Below are 18,988 nucleotides of genomic sequence, written 5' to 3' on the forward strand. Positions count from 1 at the left end.
CATGTATACGAAGGAAATTAAATAAAGTGTTTTAGTGTCATAAAATGGAAGACATGACATATACTAGCAATTGAGTAGGGAACACTATGTACGTTATAAAATTTCTGTACATTTTTATGAACACTCGTGATTCTGCGGTATTTTTTATCTATATCGACAAGACATTATGCAAATCATAAATACTTGTAATACAACAAAAGTGGATATAAAGTTAACAAACAACAACATACCATTTTAACATTTAATGCAGACTTTAAAAGCGAACTTTTTTAAAGTGTTTACCAGCAATCGGGCCCTCGAAATTTGTAACAAATTGGATTCCGATTAAAAGGCAAAAGTGTACACCATGTCCACTATACCACCACCTGTATGGGTCAAGCAGATTATGTCCTTTGTAGTGTCACGTAAAGCTTTTTTTACTTTTGGATAATTAAAATAAATGACTTTCATTATTTAAAGTATCGCCTTTCTATTAGCGGGATTTGTACTTTGTATTTATTGTATTATATTTATTTATATATTTAATCAGGGATTATGAAGAAACATGATAGGTTTTAATTATCGTGCATCAATTAACACAAAAAAATTACTCCATTATTCTTTCTACAACATGATCATTTTGACTGTTTGCAGTTCGTTATAATTTATTCTAATAAATATTTACAACGGACATTTGCATTTATAAATATTAAACATTATGAATAATATCAATTTCAAATATTTTTTTGTTTTATTTCAATTGGATCCATGCGATAATTAAAACAATCCGTATCATTTTCCATGATAATTATACCACACAAATACAATTATTTACAACATTTTGTTTAATTTGTACGTGTACTTTAAGGTGTTAAATGAAATAGGATGTATTGTTTCATTTTTCAGAAATGAAAAAGTACGTGTTCACAGTTTTGCATACGGAGGACTCATTTTCCAGATAAGAAAACTGTCTTGACTGCGTTTTAGTTGTTTTAAATACCGCGCTGAATGTTGCTGTAATCGCTTAAGAGAGATGAACGATTGAGCTTGGCACAATTTCACTCGCTATGACGATGACCTATTCCATATGCCAATCGATGTTATATTTCTCCTTTAAATGTCTTTTAAGCTCCAAAAAGCTCGAGTTTATGTTTTGTTGCATGGGAACATCAAACAGTTGAAGGATGCTTCGAATCTGAGTCCATTTCCGAGGTTGCCTGTGAAAATTTCCTTCGCCGTTGATTACAGCACACCGGATGTCCGTTTTGCTAACGTTTACGCGCAGAAATTCCAGCAGACCCCTTAGTTCCGTCTCGGTTTTGTGCAAGAGATTGGAATAGACGACGGGAAATACTGGCCCGGAAAAATCGTGCAGCCAAAATTGGTTCATCGCCTGCCACCATTTCAAAAGCGAGGGGTGTTTTGCTCGCCATCCTGTGCACAAAACAAATATTGAAGTTTTTAGTATAAAAAATAAAATAATAATTTTTATGGACAACAATCTGCAATATATAATTGATTTAAATAATTTTAACTTCTAACCGAACGCACAGTGCAGTCTCATGCAATCATTTTGATTCCATCTGCGGACTGATTTCGTCTGCATAAATGGACATGAACATAGTTCCTACAACAGGAGTCCAAGTACCTCATTATTTCTTTTTTCATTCTTATGTTACTATAAGTCAAATTCTAGAGTGTGCACTTAATATGTTATTGCAATTTCGTTTTTACAAGATTTATGTCATTTAACCATTTGTCGACAGCAACAACCCATTCAGAAGTGGAGGTGTTTCGCTCGAAATCCTGTGCATAAAACAAATGTGTAACTGTGAGGGTATTCATCAAATTAACAATATTCTGTAAAATCATTTAAAATTCATTTCTTATATTTCTTTACTTTGATCTGTAATAGGCCAAGACATGAAACGAAACTGATATAGTAGACTTAAGTAACCTGATTTGTACATTTAAAAGAATGCACATGGCAGCATGATATCTCAGTAGGACTGTTTTCATCTCCATAAATGAGCATGCAAATATGTCAAACGAGGGGGGAATCTGAGTCCTGCATTAGTTTCTGTTGATGACAATTGCATTTATATATATTATTGTAATATAAGTTTACATTTATAATGTGCATTTACTATGTTATTGCATTTTTGTTTCAAAAAAGAGATTAATATCATTTAACCAATGCGTATGTCTAGCAATCAACAAACGATAACAACTGTATGTTGCAAAATAGCTAATGCTTTGGATGAAAGCGTCGTAAAATAAAACGCTGAACGATTCTTACTAGAACCGGCCTGTCCCAGGAATTGGTCTTCTGGGACATTATCCAGATGGAACCTGTGGTGATTCGCCACAATGAATTCGTACGGATTTCGAATAAGATATACAGCCTTAGCAAAACGCCTTTTCAATTGTACCATAGACACTTTTCCAGCTTCATTCAAATCGGATGGCTCCGGTTGGTGTGTTTTGACCAGCAGCGTCTTTTTCTGTTGAGACCTTTCACACTCGAACGGGAAACCTTTGGTCTTCAACTCCTGATCACAGTAGATCGACGATGTTCCGTACCCTACAGAAAAATGCGAAACGTCTTTGTGTGCCATGTCATCGTTTATATTATCTTGGAAATCGTCAAAAGTGTCTTTACTAATATAGGAATTATAATTTGGTATCTGTGAAATTTGATCTGTCATAACATTCGACTAATAATTTTAGCATTTTTAATTACATCAACTGATTTCTAATTTACACATCATTCCTAGGTCTTATTAAAACACACATCTCAATCAAAGTAAATTAGTATAATTGTGTATTAACGTTTGAAGTAAGATTTATTCATTGTTATCTATTGTCAAAAAAAGATATATCGATTACAGAAAGACACACTGCTCAATTATAAGTGCGCATTTTATATGTGGAAGTTTACTGCCTTGTAGCCAGCAAAGCAAAAAAATAGTTCCACGAAGAAAGATTTCTGCACACGCTTAATATATTTATTCCTGTTGGCTTCTTACGTCAGTCTGAAACACTAGCGTATAAAAGTCACTTACAGATCATTGTATCATTAAAGAAAATAAGTAGAGGCTCTCTAGCCAACGGTCTATACTTTTTAGTATGTCCTTATATACAAAGATCTAATTGTATTTTCTCTGTTTAAGACGTTTTAAAAGAACTATGGGGAAGGTCAACTCAGTTACGGGATTTTTTCAATCCCTGTGCTCACCTGTTGCTTGCTGTACGAGATGTCGCAACCATGTGTTTCCACACCGAAAGGGGCTCGCAAGGGCGGTAACCGGAAGATCACACGGCGTCAATCGCAGATCACGTGGCATCCTCTGGCGGCATGTTAGGTTTCCAACGGAGCGGAACACCGCGTTCGTACCGCTTATATTAGCTTCCGTTAACCGCTCAAGTAGACGCTGATTGTGTGAATCGTTGACGCGTGGAAGTCCCTTTAACCATGTTTCCTCGTCTGTGTATATCACGTGATCACGCGGACAGTTTATTCTAAGCTTTGTGTGATTTGAATTTGAATTGCTGGTTTTCAAATTAATATGTGCTAGTGTATATAATACTTTGTGTTTTGTTGAATTACTATTTATATTGCTAAATGTGCTACTTTGAACATTAACAAACGTTTTCGTTGTGCTGTGATTAGATCTAGTAGATGATACTGTTGCGATGGTTACCATGCGTCTTGGCGGCTTCAATATTGGTATAAGGCGAAGGACAGAATTTTCAAACGAAATCCACATTGTGACGACCACGATTACACCAGAAAACACTTTCCATACACTGAAAGAAACAGAGCGCTAATAACAAAATGATTCCATTACTGACATATTGCATACGGCATTAAAGCATTTCGCTTATTTCATTTAAATCAACATGCTAACTATCCTCACCAAAGTTTGGAAAGTGTTGTTGTTTGTTCGGCTTACTGATGGTTACAATACAAATATAGTTATACAAAAGTCACAGTTTTAAGTAAATGAAAATGCTTTGTGTTTTTGTGTCTGTTGTTGTTTTTATTTTCATAATGTTGGATAATTTTTTCTCATCTTCTTTACTTTTAGTCATAGATTGGTGGTGCCAGTGAGGTAACAAGATGTTGACCGCGTGTCAAGAATCTGTAAATTGTTCAATTATAATCCGTTTTTATTTTACACTGTTGACAGTTATATATTGTGAAGTCACTTAAACTTTACTATTTTCAAACAGTTTTACTCGCCTACATATTATGGCGGTCATTTTAAACCAAGATTCTATCAAGCATATACATTTAAAGTATGCAAAACTAGCGAATTCGAAAATAAAATTAGAATGTGAAGCATCCGTTTACCCTTGTCATATGACGTGAAAAAAGCTGCTGCATAGGAAGTGTTTGAATATGTCTCACAACATGTCGGTTGTATCAGCCTAGTGAATTGCTCCCTTCCAACAGTTTTCCACAAATAAGATAATGCTTAAATTTTAATCACCCCTGATCAGATATATAATTATCTTCATTGAAAAAATAGACTATATATTCACATCCACCACTAATGTATATGAAGAAAAGAAAACTAGCATTTTCCGTTTGCTAGTTGAAGACCTATTCTGAGTGAAACCAAGGACTAAGTTGTTTAAATTCTTTACCATTGGACTGTTAAAAATAACCAAATTTAACGTATGGAGAGAACTTTCTCTTGTTTTACCTGGAAAGATTTTCACCACAAATGCTTAATACTGCAGCACTACAGAAGTTAGAAGTATGTGCTGGTTTTGGCAGTGATAACTTGACTAAAGATTCTCAAATAATGTTCGCTTTAAAACAATCACCATGGTCAGCTTAAACGGCATTATATTTTTTACAACTCGGCCGAGGTCGAGAAAAAAAAACATGTTCGACTTATTATACACGAAGTTCAAACTATTGAGCTCACTTAAAAAATCAAATCATCATTATAAAATATTTTATGTATAAACTGATCGAAGATTAACAGATAATGTAACAAATTATATCATGGTAAACTTTAACAAAACATTAGTGTGTTTGATATGGAAACGTATATGGTACACCCTTATACTGTGATGATGTTAACATTATATGACGGCATGATATGCAAAAGGTGTCATGTCGTCAAATATAACTCATCGTGTCGACTATAACTACGATGGCAAGTCATTTTCAAAAGAGCATGACGCCTAAAATTATGTTGATTTGTCGACATAAGATAAGTTGTCAAGACTTAAACAACCCGCATGTTGACATAAGAGCCTAAATCTCTGACGATATTTTAACCTTTAGCCGTCTTGTAAATTTAACTATTTCTGTGTTGTTTACTGTATGACGGCATATATCTTGATGACTTGCAAGAAACATAATGTTGACATGGCGATATAACTGAAGGAGTCGATATAATTTATGTGGACAAAGGTCGTTGTTTAAAAATGATGGAAGCGTATATGGTGCCCAAATAATATGGTCATGCCGGATTAGTTTATATCGGCTTACTGTGAAATAACATTTTTAGTTCAGTTTTTATTGTGCTATATTGTTTTATTTATTTTTGCTCATTTTTAGTTCAGTTTTTATCGCAAATGTTCTATTGAGCGTACTTCAGTACTTTCAATACGATTCATCCATACACTAGTGCTGTATGGCTTTTACATAGATAGTGACACTTTTGTTCAGTTCTTTCAGATAAACCTAATTGAGGGACACTTTTTTAAGTTTAAACATGATATGTCTGTTGTTAATCTTGATTTTGTTATTCCCCGCCATAGGCGGAGGGATTTTGTTTTGGCGTTGTCCATCCGTCCGTCCTACCGGCACTTTTGTGTCCGGAGCCATACATTGGAAGTGCTGTGGCGGATTTTATTGAAACTCGGTATGAGTATATATATGGATAAGAGGATGATGCACGCAAAATGGCACTGTACACCATCTGTAAATAATGGAATTATGGCCCTTTATATCTTGAAAAAAAAATGTTTTTTAATATAAGCTTAGAGCTTTATCTCCATTAACACATGAGTCAGAGCCATGAAACTTGCCATAGTTGATCTCAATCATCAGGGGGTGTTCACATTCAACACCCATAATCCTAGGGTCTAAGGTCAAGGTCACACATTGAGGTCAAAGGTCACAAATTTGATTCATTATTAGGTTATTCATTTACTATGCATCAAAGGATTTTGTAATAACTGCATTTTATTGTCTGCAAACCCATCAAATGAGTTATAAAAAATAATTGAGAAAAGGCACAACCCTTCACTTATATCTTTTCTTTTAGTTCTACACCCATCCATAAACACAATTTATTTGGCAGGGATATCAATTCAAGGAATTTGCTTGTTATTTTAATGTTAGTATGGTTATGATATATTATTTTTCAAATGATGGAGGTCAAATGTTTTTGTTTTTTATGCCCCGAAGGAGGGCATATAGTGATCGGACTGTCCGTCATACTTTTTTGAAAAATGCTCATTACTTCTATGTCACTTCAGATGTAACCTTTATATTTGGTATGCATGTGTATATGAACAAGGCATTTCCATACGCACACAAATTTTGACCCCTTTGTCCTTGACCTTGAGCTAAGAGTCCGCGTTTGGGTTTTAAAATCTGCGTTAGGATTTCAAAAAATGCTCGTAACTTCTATGTCGCTTCAGATGTAACCTTCATATTTGGTAAGCATGCGTATATGAACAAGACCTTACCATACGCACACAATTTTTGACCCCTTTTACCTTGACCTTGAACTTACGGTCCGCGCTAAGGTTTCAAAATCAGCGTTTAGGTTTCGAAAAATGCTCATAACTCTATCAAAGCATTTTTCAGGGGCATATGTCATTCCATGGAGACAACTCTTCTTTATTCAACTTTAACCATTTCTATAATTCTCAAAACATTTGAATGAAAGTACAAAACACTGTTATTCATGCCAATGTAATCATTCTGATTCGATGAGTTATTTTCCAAAATGTTTGTATGTTTATGATATATTTTTCTCCCAATGATGGACGTTCAAATGTTGTTGTTTTTTTCAACTTTAACCATTTCTATAATTTTCAAAACATTTGAATGAAACTACAAAACAATGTTATTCATGTCAATGTTAATCATTCTGATTCGATGAGTTATTGCCCTTGATGCCATAGGCACTACAAGGTATAACCTTTACGGTTTCTGCACTCAGCAGCCACTTATTGAATTTATATTAAAAATATAGAAGTACCAAGATGCGCATATGGTCACATACACACATACAACCATGCATGCATGCATACATACATACATACATACATACATACATGCATGCATGAATGCATGCATGCATGCATGCATACATACATACATACATACATACATACATACATACATACATACATGCATACATGCATACATGCATACATGCATACATGCATACATACATGCATACATGCATACATGCATACATGCATACATACATGCATACATGCATACATGCATACATGCATGCATGCATGCATACATGCATACAGACAGACATGCCATGCATGCATGCATGCATGCAGCGCCTCGTCCTTCAACAGCTATTGGTCCTTTCAATGCCTATGTCAACAAATTGGCTGCCCAGTGCTTAGCTCACATAAGCACTTTAGTGCTCATGGTGATATTTGATTGACCTGTGTCCGTCGTGAACCTTTGCATTATGAACACTAGAGACCGCATTTCTTGTCCGATCTTCATGAAACTTTGTCAGGACATTTGCCCAAATCATACCTCAACTGAGTTCTAAACTGGTCATGTGGGGTCGAAAACTAGGTCAAAAAATAAAGACCTTGTGAATACACAAGAAGTCGCATTGACTTTTCCAAAATGTTTGTGTAAAGGATATGTCACTTCTTGAGTTTGAAAATGGTTTTGGTCGGTTGAAAAAACATGGCCGCCAGGGGGCGGGACAGTTTTCCGGACATGGCTATAAATTGTAGGTTCCAGCTGGTGTCAATAGATTTATGAACAAAACATGAAAATAAGGACTTCCAAAGCCCAAGAAGTAAGTGGTTTATAAGGTGAAAACATGTTATTATTTACTTTTTTTGAAAGTTTTCATTAGAACTGGTTCATGTATCACTGAAGTATATGCTATTTTAATTGTGCAAATTGTCCCAAACTTCATAATAGAATGTTAATGCAAGCAATTACATTACCCCACCAACTTCTGACCATTTCATATGTCCTTAACTTTGTTTTCATTTGTCTTACTTTTTCTGAATAAATACTGAAGAACGGTTTGAAACTCATTAGCTGTTATGTTGTTTTATAACTCATCTTTTTAAATTTGACATTTAGAATAAACGATTTATAATTTAAATTATCAGCTTCTATGCGAAGATTTGAAGCTCAACTTTTGTTAAATCTGAATAAAGCTTTTATTGAATCGGATTTTAATGCTCAACATTATAGTATCTGATTGATACTTCACTGTATCTATTGAAGTGTTATCTTGAACGCGCTTTTCGGTCTTTTAAATGTAAGATGTTAAGTTGTCTCTAGTTGAAAATGTGCATGTTTTTTGTGAGGAACTAATTTGCATAAAGCCGAATTAAATACCAAAACTAACCTACTTACATCGATGAAGCGAAAAAAAGAGCGTTTCAATTCTTATACATGTAATTGCAATATCATTCTGCATGTGCATATGTTTTCAATGGTTTGGCTAAAAGACAATATAATTTGGGATTTATTCGTGCATGCATTTAGTAAGCGCCTCCTTTTCCAATTCGCAGTTTCGACTGTGTACATGTCGCAAATGGCATAATTAATCCAAGTAGTCCCACGCTTGATTTCCTCCTGCGCTTCGTGGAGGCAACTCGCTTCATTGAATATTAAAGCCCAGTCAAATGATATACTATAGCCAATCAGAATAATGTACACTAGTGAAACATAGGGTACTTGTAATTATGTAAAAGAGAAGAAAGATATTAGACAATTGTGGCGATCTATCAAAAGCATATCAAATGATAATGAAAATCAAAGAGCAATTTTACCTTATACATTAAACATAAACAATGTTAATGTTAGTGGAAGACAGCTTGTGGCTAATGAACTTAACAAACATTTTGTTAACATATCTCATATAATTAAGAAAACAGTTTTCAAACCTGAAAATTTTGAATATTTAAAAATTTTCTTAGATGAAAAATTGGGTAATCGAGAGTTCAAATTAGAATATATATCGCCTATGGAAGTTCTTACTTTAATTGATAAACTTAATCCTAATAAAAGTAGTGGCTTAGACAGAATAGGACCTGATATCCTTAAACTTTGCAAAGATTATATCGTACAACCACTTACGACATTAATAAATACTTCAATTTCAACTGGAATCTTTCCAGACTTACTTAAATTAGCAAGTGTTGTACCTCTCCATGAAGGAGGAGATAAACATTATCCAAATAATTTTAGACCTATCTCTTTATTACCTACAATTTCTAAAATAATTGAAAGACATGTAGCCATTCAATTAAATAAATATTTAAAAGAAATCTGTATACTAAATGAACACCAATCGGGTTTTAGACAAAACCACTCATGCCAAACTGCTTTAATCAGACTCGTTGATTCATGGTTAAATTGTATGGACGATGGTTATATGACAGGAACTGTTTTTGTAGATTTCAAAAAAGCATTCGACTTAGTAGACCACACCATTCTTCTGCACAAGTTGAAACTATATCATTTTTCGGATTCGTCTTTGAAGTTTTTTGAATCATATCTACAAAACCGTTTGCAACTAATTCGGGCAGATGGAGTAACATCAGACACCTGCATGATAAGTTCCGGTGTACCACAAGGCTCCATTTTAGGACCTGTGCTATTTTTACTTTACGTGAATGATCTACCCTTAAAACTAACATCAGAATCTGACATGTATGCTGATGATGTAACAATCCACTGTAAAGGGAATAATATAACTATGATAAATTGCACACTTCAAGACGACTTACTAAGGTCACAAAACTGGTGTATGATAAATAATATGGCAGTCAACCCAGATAAAACTACTTGCATGACTATAGGATCACGCCAAAAACTTAAACATTCAGAAGATCTAAATTTGTTTGTAAATAACTCAAAAATAAAACATGTTGCAACCCAAAAACTTCTAGGTATCCATATTGATAAACATTTTAATTGGAAGGCCCATGTTGATATAACTTGTTCAAAACTTGTATCGAAATTATCACTATTCAGGCGAATACAATATTTTCTAACACCTGAGATGAAAATTATGTTCTATAATGCGTATGTAACACCAATTATTGATTATGGATGTGTCACATGGCAAAATGCAAATACTAGAGACATAAACAGAATATCAAAACTGCAAAGAAGGTTTTAAGAGTAATATTACGTAATGACTTAAATATAAATTATTATGATTAATCACAAAAAATACAATGGCTTTCGTTTGAAAACAGATGTAAATATTTCACATGTATAATTATTTACAAATCTCTTCATAAGTTAACGCCCACATATATTGACGACTTGATAAAACTGGTGAAAAACAATAATTACAATTTAAGATCGATATCAAACAATGATTTGACGCATAAAACACCTCACTCAAACCTTTTAAAAAAGTCGTTTAGTTACTCTGGTATGGAAATATGGAACCACATACCGGTTAGTATTCGCCAATCTCTCACTCTCACCACTTTCAAACATAGGCTTAAGAAATATTTCCTCTTTGAGGCGCAAAATGAGTCTCACGCGTAGTAACATTTTTCTGTTTTCCTCTTATTCAAAAGTCAAATACTCCTCCATAAGTGTCGTAATGATTACTGCAGATTTAAAATCTGCAATCAAATATACATATTGCTTTTTCAAACTATTTATATAGCAAGGAGGTGCAGGCTATTCTTCATAACAGTTGGGTAATTTCATATCCTATTGTGAACAACACTGGTCATGAATATGGTTTTCTGTAATTATAATATTTGTGTACATCAGCCGCGTCTATCAATCGTTAACTATTTCAAGAATTATGTATTCCACGTTTTTAAACTCTGACTTTGTACAATAATGTACGCGACTGCTTTGTTAACATTTTGTTATTGATATTGGTCGTGTTAATTAAGATATGGTAATTGTATAAGTGTGTGTGTGTGTATAGGTGTGTGCGTGCGCGCGTGTGTGTGTGCGTGCGTGCGTTAGAGTGTGTGCATATGGGAAAATGTAATCAACAATACATTTATATTCTTAAATACTTTCTGTTTATAAATATTTGTTCCTTGAGACCATTTCATTATCGGAAGAGAACTTAATAGTATAAGAGAAGTCATATAATATACTTGCTTTTTATGACACTTCTATTACACTGTTACAGTACTCTTATGTCCGTCAAAGTCTACATATTTGCATTATACTGTAGAAATGCATTATACATACCATAGTTGTTTGAAGGCCTCATTGAAAATAAGATTGCCATTGTTAAACTGTCTGCATGACTTTGTATCAATGTGTTGTCTTAATGAGTTACCTTCGGTAAATAAAGAGATTATTATTATTATTATTATTATGTAATCAACTGCAAGAAAAATATAATGCCATTAAAGCCAAGCGTTACTTTTTTATTCGCCGTTCATTTTTGTCGTTTTACAATGATGATGGCACGTATAATTGGCGATTAAATGCATAATTCGCTTTCAATAACACATTTATAATCCGGTTGAGTATATATATATATATATATGTAGGGTCAGACCATAGACCGATCTAGTCAAAGGGTACGTGTATCACAACTCATACAAAAACTATACCGGCTCGTAAACAAATATTTCAAATTTTTGAAAATATTTTTATAAATAATGTGCGATGTGGACATAATATGGAAATAAAAGCAAACTACAACCTTACTAGCTTTAAAGACTGTTTTGGTATTTTTGACATTAGTGAAAATTTTGACGGACGGCGAAGAAAGACCGATCACATTAACTAGCCCTAAAATTGATCTTCAAATAGCCCAATTTTGTGTCACATTTGAATAATTTTCCATTTTCTCAAAAAACGAATTATTTGACCATTCAAAAAAATAAAGATCGAATTGCAGTATGAACACTTATTTCAAACATGTACTATATACACTAGAGTTTCAGGAACAGCAAATCAAGTAAGAAAATACAAAATAAACATATCATATATTTGCCCCCATTGTTAATTGTAAATATAAGATTAACAACAGTCGTTTCGTTTAATATATTGAAGTTTGAAATGAAATGTTAATAAATCTTTTGAAAGAACCATATTTTGAAAGGAACATTCCACAATTTACGAGGATTTCATAATTAAATGACCGCCATGTTTTCAAACAATTAGTGACGTTTCATTCATTCTTTTGCAATCTAACAATTGAATGATGAACATGATTAATCTGTTTTGCCAAGTTTGCAATGTCTGTAAATGTGTACAACAATATGAGTGAATTTATTTTGGCAAAGAAAAAAACAGCGTTTAACTACTTCATGATCAATATCAATAACAAGATTATCAATTTTGTGTTTCTTATCGACGCATTGTAAAAAAAACTCGAAACGAAACTTACTTAAACTAAACTAACTTAACGATTAAATTTGCAAAATTTGCAAAATATAACCAAGTTTTAAACATATATTTTTACATATGTAATTAGTAAAAACCATCTAATATTTCATGTCAAGGCCAAGAACGAAGAAGTTGCACTTTCAATCGATTCAGGAATTGGCAGTTGCTCCCGCTGCATTTCACACACATGTTCTAGGACGGGTATGACGTCATCTTTACATCCAAACTTAGGATTCTTTACAAAGTATCTCTCTTGAAAGCGATCAATGGTTTCCAATTCGCAAGGAAGCCGAAATGAAAAATCTCGGGTTCCATACGTCTCAGGCTGGTGGTACATTACTATCGGTATCCAATTTGGTGCTTCCACATGTCTTTGCTGCCGAATCCGATGAGAATTCCATAGATGGGTTAAAGAGTTCAGATCACGTTGTATTAATGGTATGAAACAGAATCCCAAGCATTCTAAATGCACAGGATCATCAATCAATCAAGCAAGCCGCTGTCTACCATATCCTTAAAATAGTTCCTCCAAAACACAGTAAATTTGACTCTTAAATTTACCCCAAAACGTTCAATTCTTTGATTGCCAGTGGATCTCCCAGTCGTGTAACTGTTCATTCCAGACATGTTATCTCTGTCATTAAACCTAAACGCTATCTGCATAGCCCGTACCCAAACGTTTTCTGTCCCTGCATCACCACGAACCAGACGTAGAAGGCGACCAAGCCGTTTCGCAAAGTTAATAAAGAAGCCCGCGATAATTCGAGGGTCATTATTCGAATAACATGCCTCCAGCCATAATACGCAACTGGAAAATCCATCCACCGCAACGTGTATAGCAATTCCAAAAGGCTTTAGCTTATTATACCCATCAATGTGTATAGTAAAATTAGGACCTTTATTGGTATATACTCTGCGTCGCAGGCGATGTGCAGACCTGAGAGCAACACCCTCAGGATCAATTACCCTGCATACACACCTTGGTGTTTCTTGAGTTACTTTGACATTTGTGGTTGTGTTGACCAGTTTCCATATAGTTTTATAACCACATACAGCCATCCCTCCTTTATCTACTGAGCGAATTGCTCGTATAACGTGTGGAAGAGGAGATTACGCGTTGCGTCTTTTGAGACCTTCGCAGTATCCGTTTCAGTTGATTCAAACTGAGAGCAGTGTTGTGTAGGAAAAGCAAAAATCCACATATATCCAGACGCGTATAGCCCTGTTTGTGATAACGGGAAATCCAAACATCCCTTTCTTGATTTGAAAGTACAGCTAATGATGAGTCAACATATATCAGTGCCACTAAGACACAAATCTGCAATATAAAAAAGTTGTGAGTCGTTAAACACACGTTTTGCATGTATTAGATAAAGAAAAATATCTAAATGAATCAATCGAGATTTAAGCTCTCTAAATGCTCATAAAACCCAACGAACACATTAATATTTATTGTTTGCAAACAGTGTATGTTATTTTAACATTTATACCAAGCATTCCTGCTGTAAAAATGGACTGTCTGAGGTTTTGCGTGTTTCGAAAGAATATACCAGAAACTAAAAATCTGTTCGACGCCGGAAGTCATGAACCAATATTGCAATAATGTGATCATGTCAAAATTCTACAACGACATGATATGAAAAAGGTGTCATGGCGTAAAAAATAACTCATCGTGTCGACTAAAACTATGATGGCAAGTCATTTTCACAAGAGCATGACGCTAGAAGTTATGTAGATTTGTCGACTTAGATCATGTCGACCAAATATATTTTCGGGAAAAGCCGGAAACATTTACGTCGAGACTTCAACTTAATGTCGTTATGACGAGTAAAATTAAGGTGGGGAAAGCTACAAAACTATGTCGACATACCATGTTATTTCACAGTAAGTCGATATGGATTATTCCGGCATGACCACATTATTGGGGTGTACCATATACGTTTCCGTAGTTTGACAACTTGGCGGAGGTCGTAAAAAAGAAAATATGGTTGGCTAAATAAACACGAACACAAACAATTATGACCAAATATGAATATAGAAGTACTCAATTAAAGCCTCACCTTAATCGTCTAACACGTAATAAGTCCCATTTTACCAAAGCCATTAATCACACCGTGCATTAAATTTCACAACGTCCGTTAAACTGATCAATACAATAAAATAAATTGAGAAAGCAAGACAGTCCCGTTCTTCAATATTTACATTTCTGTTTTCATACAATTATTAAGCATATCGATTATCAGCAAATAATTGAACATTTAAGAACCTTCAAACTAATAAAAAGATCTGAACCGTAATATAATTGGAATGAGGGTATTTATATTTTTGTGGTCAAGTGTTTAATGGCTTACAGGCCGTTTTCATGTTATAGGGTGCATTGTATGTGAGATGAGAAGTGAATCTATTAAACACATTATTTTTAAAAACCTTACTTTCTTTAATTAAATGTAACATGAATGAACCTGAATTCAATTTCATACATTAATTTTAAAAGTTACAGGTAACAAAATAAAAATTTAACACATTTCGTTCTTCACTATATCTCAACAACCCACATTCCAGAAACATTTAATGTAACTTCAGTCCGAATAGGAGACCGTTTTTATGCTATAATTATCTGCTGCAGGAAATTTCTTGAGATGTTGCATGTGTCGATCAATGAACTGTTTTATTGAAACATCGTTAACTTTGATGGTGTTGTTATTTATAGTGACTAAAAGAATACAGTGAACAATTCCTTATCTAGTATATCTGTAACTTTTTTCGAATTGCCACAAAAGTGACGGCCGTTATGCCACAACCAAAGGCACTCAATTAAGAGGAACTGTTTGTGTATGTAATAGGGTCTTACTAAAGGTACCACAAAAAACCACATGAAACAAAACTTATCAATTTTCCGTACCAAAATACATGAGCAAATTGTAAACCTGGTTCATTCATCTGTTGTCCCCACAGTGCTTTTTGTCGGCAAATATTCCTTATCTGACATTGTCTGCAACTTCTTATACTTGTATCCTGCTTCATTGACTGCATTATAAATCAATATCGACAAACATCTTATGGAAACAAGTGAGCATATTTTGTTGGAAGAAATACAACACTTGTGATGGATGTAATAAGTTTTATTTATTAAAAAAAACATGATTCTATTAAAAAACAAGTCCATATCAAGCAAATTTATTGACTACAGTATACAAGACCATACTCATAAAATAACTGCAACATCAAAGATGTACACATGTATGTTTCAAACATAATTCAATTGTACTCAAAATTTTCTATTGCAAAAGACCACACTTATAATAGCTAAGCCACATATAAATTAGTCCTGTGTCTGGATGGGGACCCTAACAAAAGTATTTCACATTAAAATTGCATTATTATGTTAAACCATTTTATAATTGAAAATTATGTTTGTAGTATCATTATTAATCAGTCAATTAACAACACTATGTCTTTCTGATGTGTGTATGGCTTTAAGCTCCAAATGGCTAGCTTTAAATATAACATCATAGATGAAGTCAGAATTTCCACTCATTAATGGGCACATGAAAAACGAAAACTCAAAAACTGACCAATTAAAAGTGATAAATTAAAAATCGCATCTTTTTCAATACAAAACAAATCAACATGGAATGGTGGAAATCCTATAATACAAGCTGAATACATGCATAAATAGTCAAAGCACCACAAGCAATAACAATTCTATTTAACGTAGTGTCTACGAAACATAGTCCTGTGTTTTTGTTTCTTAATGGCCGATGTTTGCATTTATAGTAGTTTATTCAAGTGTATACAGCTACAGTCTGCACAGTTCAATTTTGTGGGGGGTAAAATTGTCATCTTTTGCATTTGAAATAATCCGTTAGTTCACAATTATTTGTAGTTTTGGATAAAACTGGCAGTTTAAAAAGTTGCAAAAATATTCCAGTGCATGAAATATTAGCAGATTTGATATGGCGTGAGATAGTTTTAGAACTGATTAATTAATTTTTTCTCAAAAACATAACAAGTTACCCTGAGGGTAGGGCTAATTTTGACCCCAAGGGCTTGATTTGATAAAACTTAGTAGAGAACCACTATACAATACTGTACATCTTATATCAAACCCATAATCCTTTCAGTTTAATGTATGAATACTTGAAAGTTATTTGCAAATAAATCTATATCAATCTGGTGACCCCTGGGAGTGGCCAGTTTTTTAAACAAACTTGATTGAGAAACACCATAGGTATGTGATGTTACATTCCAAATACCAATCCTCTAGGCTTTGCAGTTCTACGCAAGAAGAAATTGAAAGGTTTTAGTACATTTATATAAGGAAAAGTACTGTCAACCTTTTCAAAAAGTTTTTCCCTCAACTGGCACCTGCAGAATATGTAAATTTCATTAACATGTACTTTATTTGCCCTCCTGAATTATTGCAGGGGTGTGGTTAGGACAAAAGCAGTTGTACACGGACATCTGGCTGGGTCTTTAAAGGAAACTACACAATTATATCATTTTTATGTACTTGTTAAGAAGAGATCACTGGGGAACGATTAAGGCAACTTTGATGACAGCAGTTTGTACAATTCAGCTCTGGGTAGGACTGGCTGGGACTGGTTGGCTGTATGTAGGACTGGCTGGGACTGGTTGGCTGTATAGAGGACTGGCTGGGACTGGTTGGCTGTATGTGTAGGACTGACTGGGACTGGTTGGCTGTATGTGTAGGACTGACTGGGACTGGTTGGCTGTATGTGTAGGACTGGCTGGGACTGGTTGGCTGTATGTAGGAAGATACAATGTACTTCATCAATAGCCAGTGCAAAAACTGATACTAAAGCTAAATGTACAACAACACAATTTACTTATTGCATTATTCACATGATTTTACCGAGATATGGCTCAACATATAACGTCTATCAGTGTGCATAACTTACATACATTAATGAGCAGGAAACATTGTTGGATTCTGCTTTTTGCAAATATTCATTTGATTGGTGAACAGGCCAGTTGAGGAACAAGAAAAGGCATAAATAGATAAAAGGATATTCCAACAAGGGCTGTTTGTAAAACATGCATGCCCCCCATATGGGCTCTCAGTTGTAGTGACAGCCATTTTGTAAATATGTTGTTTTGTCACTGTGACCTTGACCTTTGACCTAGTGACCTGAAAATCAATAGGGGTCATCTGCCAGTCATGATCAATGTACCTATGAAGTTTCATGATCCTAGGCATAAGCGTTCTTGAGTTATCATCCGGAAACCATTTCACTATTTCGGGTCACCGTGACCTTGACCTTTGACCTAGTGACCTGAAAATCAATAGGGTCATCTGCCAGTCATGATCAAACTACCTATCAAGTTTCATGATCCTAGGCATAAGCGTTCTTGAGTTATCATCCGGAAACCATTTTACTATTTCGGGTCACCGTGACCTTGACCTTTGACCTGAAAATCAATAGGGGTCTTCTGCGAGTCATGAGCAATCTACCTATCAAGTTTCATGATCCTAGGCATAAGCGTTCTTGAGTTATCATCCGGAAACCATTTTAATATTTCGGGTCACCGTGACCTTGACCTTTGACCTAGTGACCTCAAAATCAATAGGGGTCATCTGCGAGTCATGGTCAATCTACCTATCAAGTTTCATGATCCTAGGCCTAAGCGTTTTTGAGTTATCATCCGGAAACCATTTTACTATTTCGGGTCACCGTGACCTTGACCTTTGACCTAGTGACCTGAAAATCAATAGGGGTCATCTGCGAGTCATGATCAATCTACCTATCAAGTTTCATGATCCTAGGCATAAGCGTTCTTGAATTATCATCCGGAAACCATTTTACTATTTCGGGTCACAGTGACCTTGACCTTTGACTTAGTGAACTCAAAATCAATAGGGGTCATCTGCGAGTCATGATCAATGTACCTATGAAGTGTCATGATCCTAGGCCTAAGCGTTCTTGAGTTATCATCCGGAAACCACCTGGTGGACGGACCGACCGACAGACCGACCGACCGACATGTGCAAAGCAATATACCCCCTCTTCTTCGAAGGGGGGCATAACAATAAATTTGTTCTTGTTTGATCTTGTAAAATATAAAATTATGCATTGAAAAACTGAGCATTAATACAGGATGATTCAAGCGTATAATTTTTTTTTTAATAACTTTTCTTCCAGATATAAGAACTCCACACGAAAATAGGAATATGCAATAATATGTAACAAATAGCTTTTAAAGTAAGGACATTGTATAAATGCTAACAGCAACAATGTACATAACAATCTACATGCTATATTTTATTATGACCAGAAGAACAACAATTTACTGAGCGAAAAACAAAGAAATAGGCCATAGTGTTACACCACTACACAATGTAATAGAGTATGGGCCACACAATTCAGAGTACAACACACATTATGCATTTTATAC

The 18,988-nt window shown here is 34.5% G+C and overlaps 1 protein-coding gene and 1 long non-coding RNA gene across 3 annotated transcripts; both read right to left on the bottom strand.

Annotated features, from left to right (window-relative positions):
• Positions 1 to 744: 744 nt before the first annotated feature.
• LOC127869089 (WSC domain-containing protein 1-like) lies at positions 745 to 14,701 on the bottom strand. Of its 2 annotated transcripts, none has more exons than XM_052411405.1 (4): positions 14,632 to 14,701; positions 3,218 to 3,789; positions 2,412 to 2,563; positions 745 to 1,413 (listed from the first exon to the last, which is right to left on the bottom strand). In XM_052411405.1, the coding sequence occupies exons 1-4, from the start codon at positions 14,673 to 14,675 to the stop codon at positions 1,384 to 1,386; spliced, it is 798 nt and encodes a 265-aa protein (XP_052267365.1). In that variant the 5' UTR covers positions 14,676 to 14,701; the 3' UTR covers positions 745 to 1,383. The 2 variants fall into 2 exon arrangements, with proteins under 2 accessions (XP_052267365.1, XP_052267364.1); XM_052411404.1 differs by having other exon boundaries at positions 2,279 to 2,563.
• A 977-nt stretch (positions 14,702 to 15,678) lies between these two features.
• LOC127869094 (uncharacterized) lies at positions 15,679 to 18,761 on the bottom strand. Its single transcript, XR_008044395.1, has 2 exons — positions 18,005 to 18,761; positions 15,679 to 17,868 (listed from the first exon to the last, which is right to left on the bottom strand). It is a non-coding gene; the product is annotated as an uncharacterized LOC127869094 (long non-coding RNA).
• Positions 18,762 to 18,988: the final 227 nt, after the last annotated feature.

This window comes from Dreissena polymorpha, chromosome 2 (genome assembly GCF_020536995.1).
Source record: "Dreissena polymorpha isolate Duluth1 chromosome 2, UMN_Dpol_1.0, whole genome shotgun sequence".
Taxonomy (NCBI): domain Eukaryota; kingdom Metazoa; phylum Mollusca; class Bivalvia; order Myida; family Dreissenidae; genus Dreissena; species Dreissena polymorpha.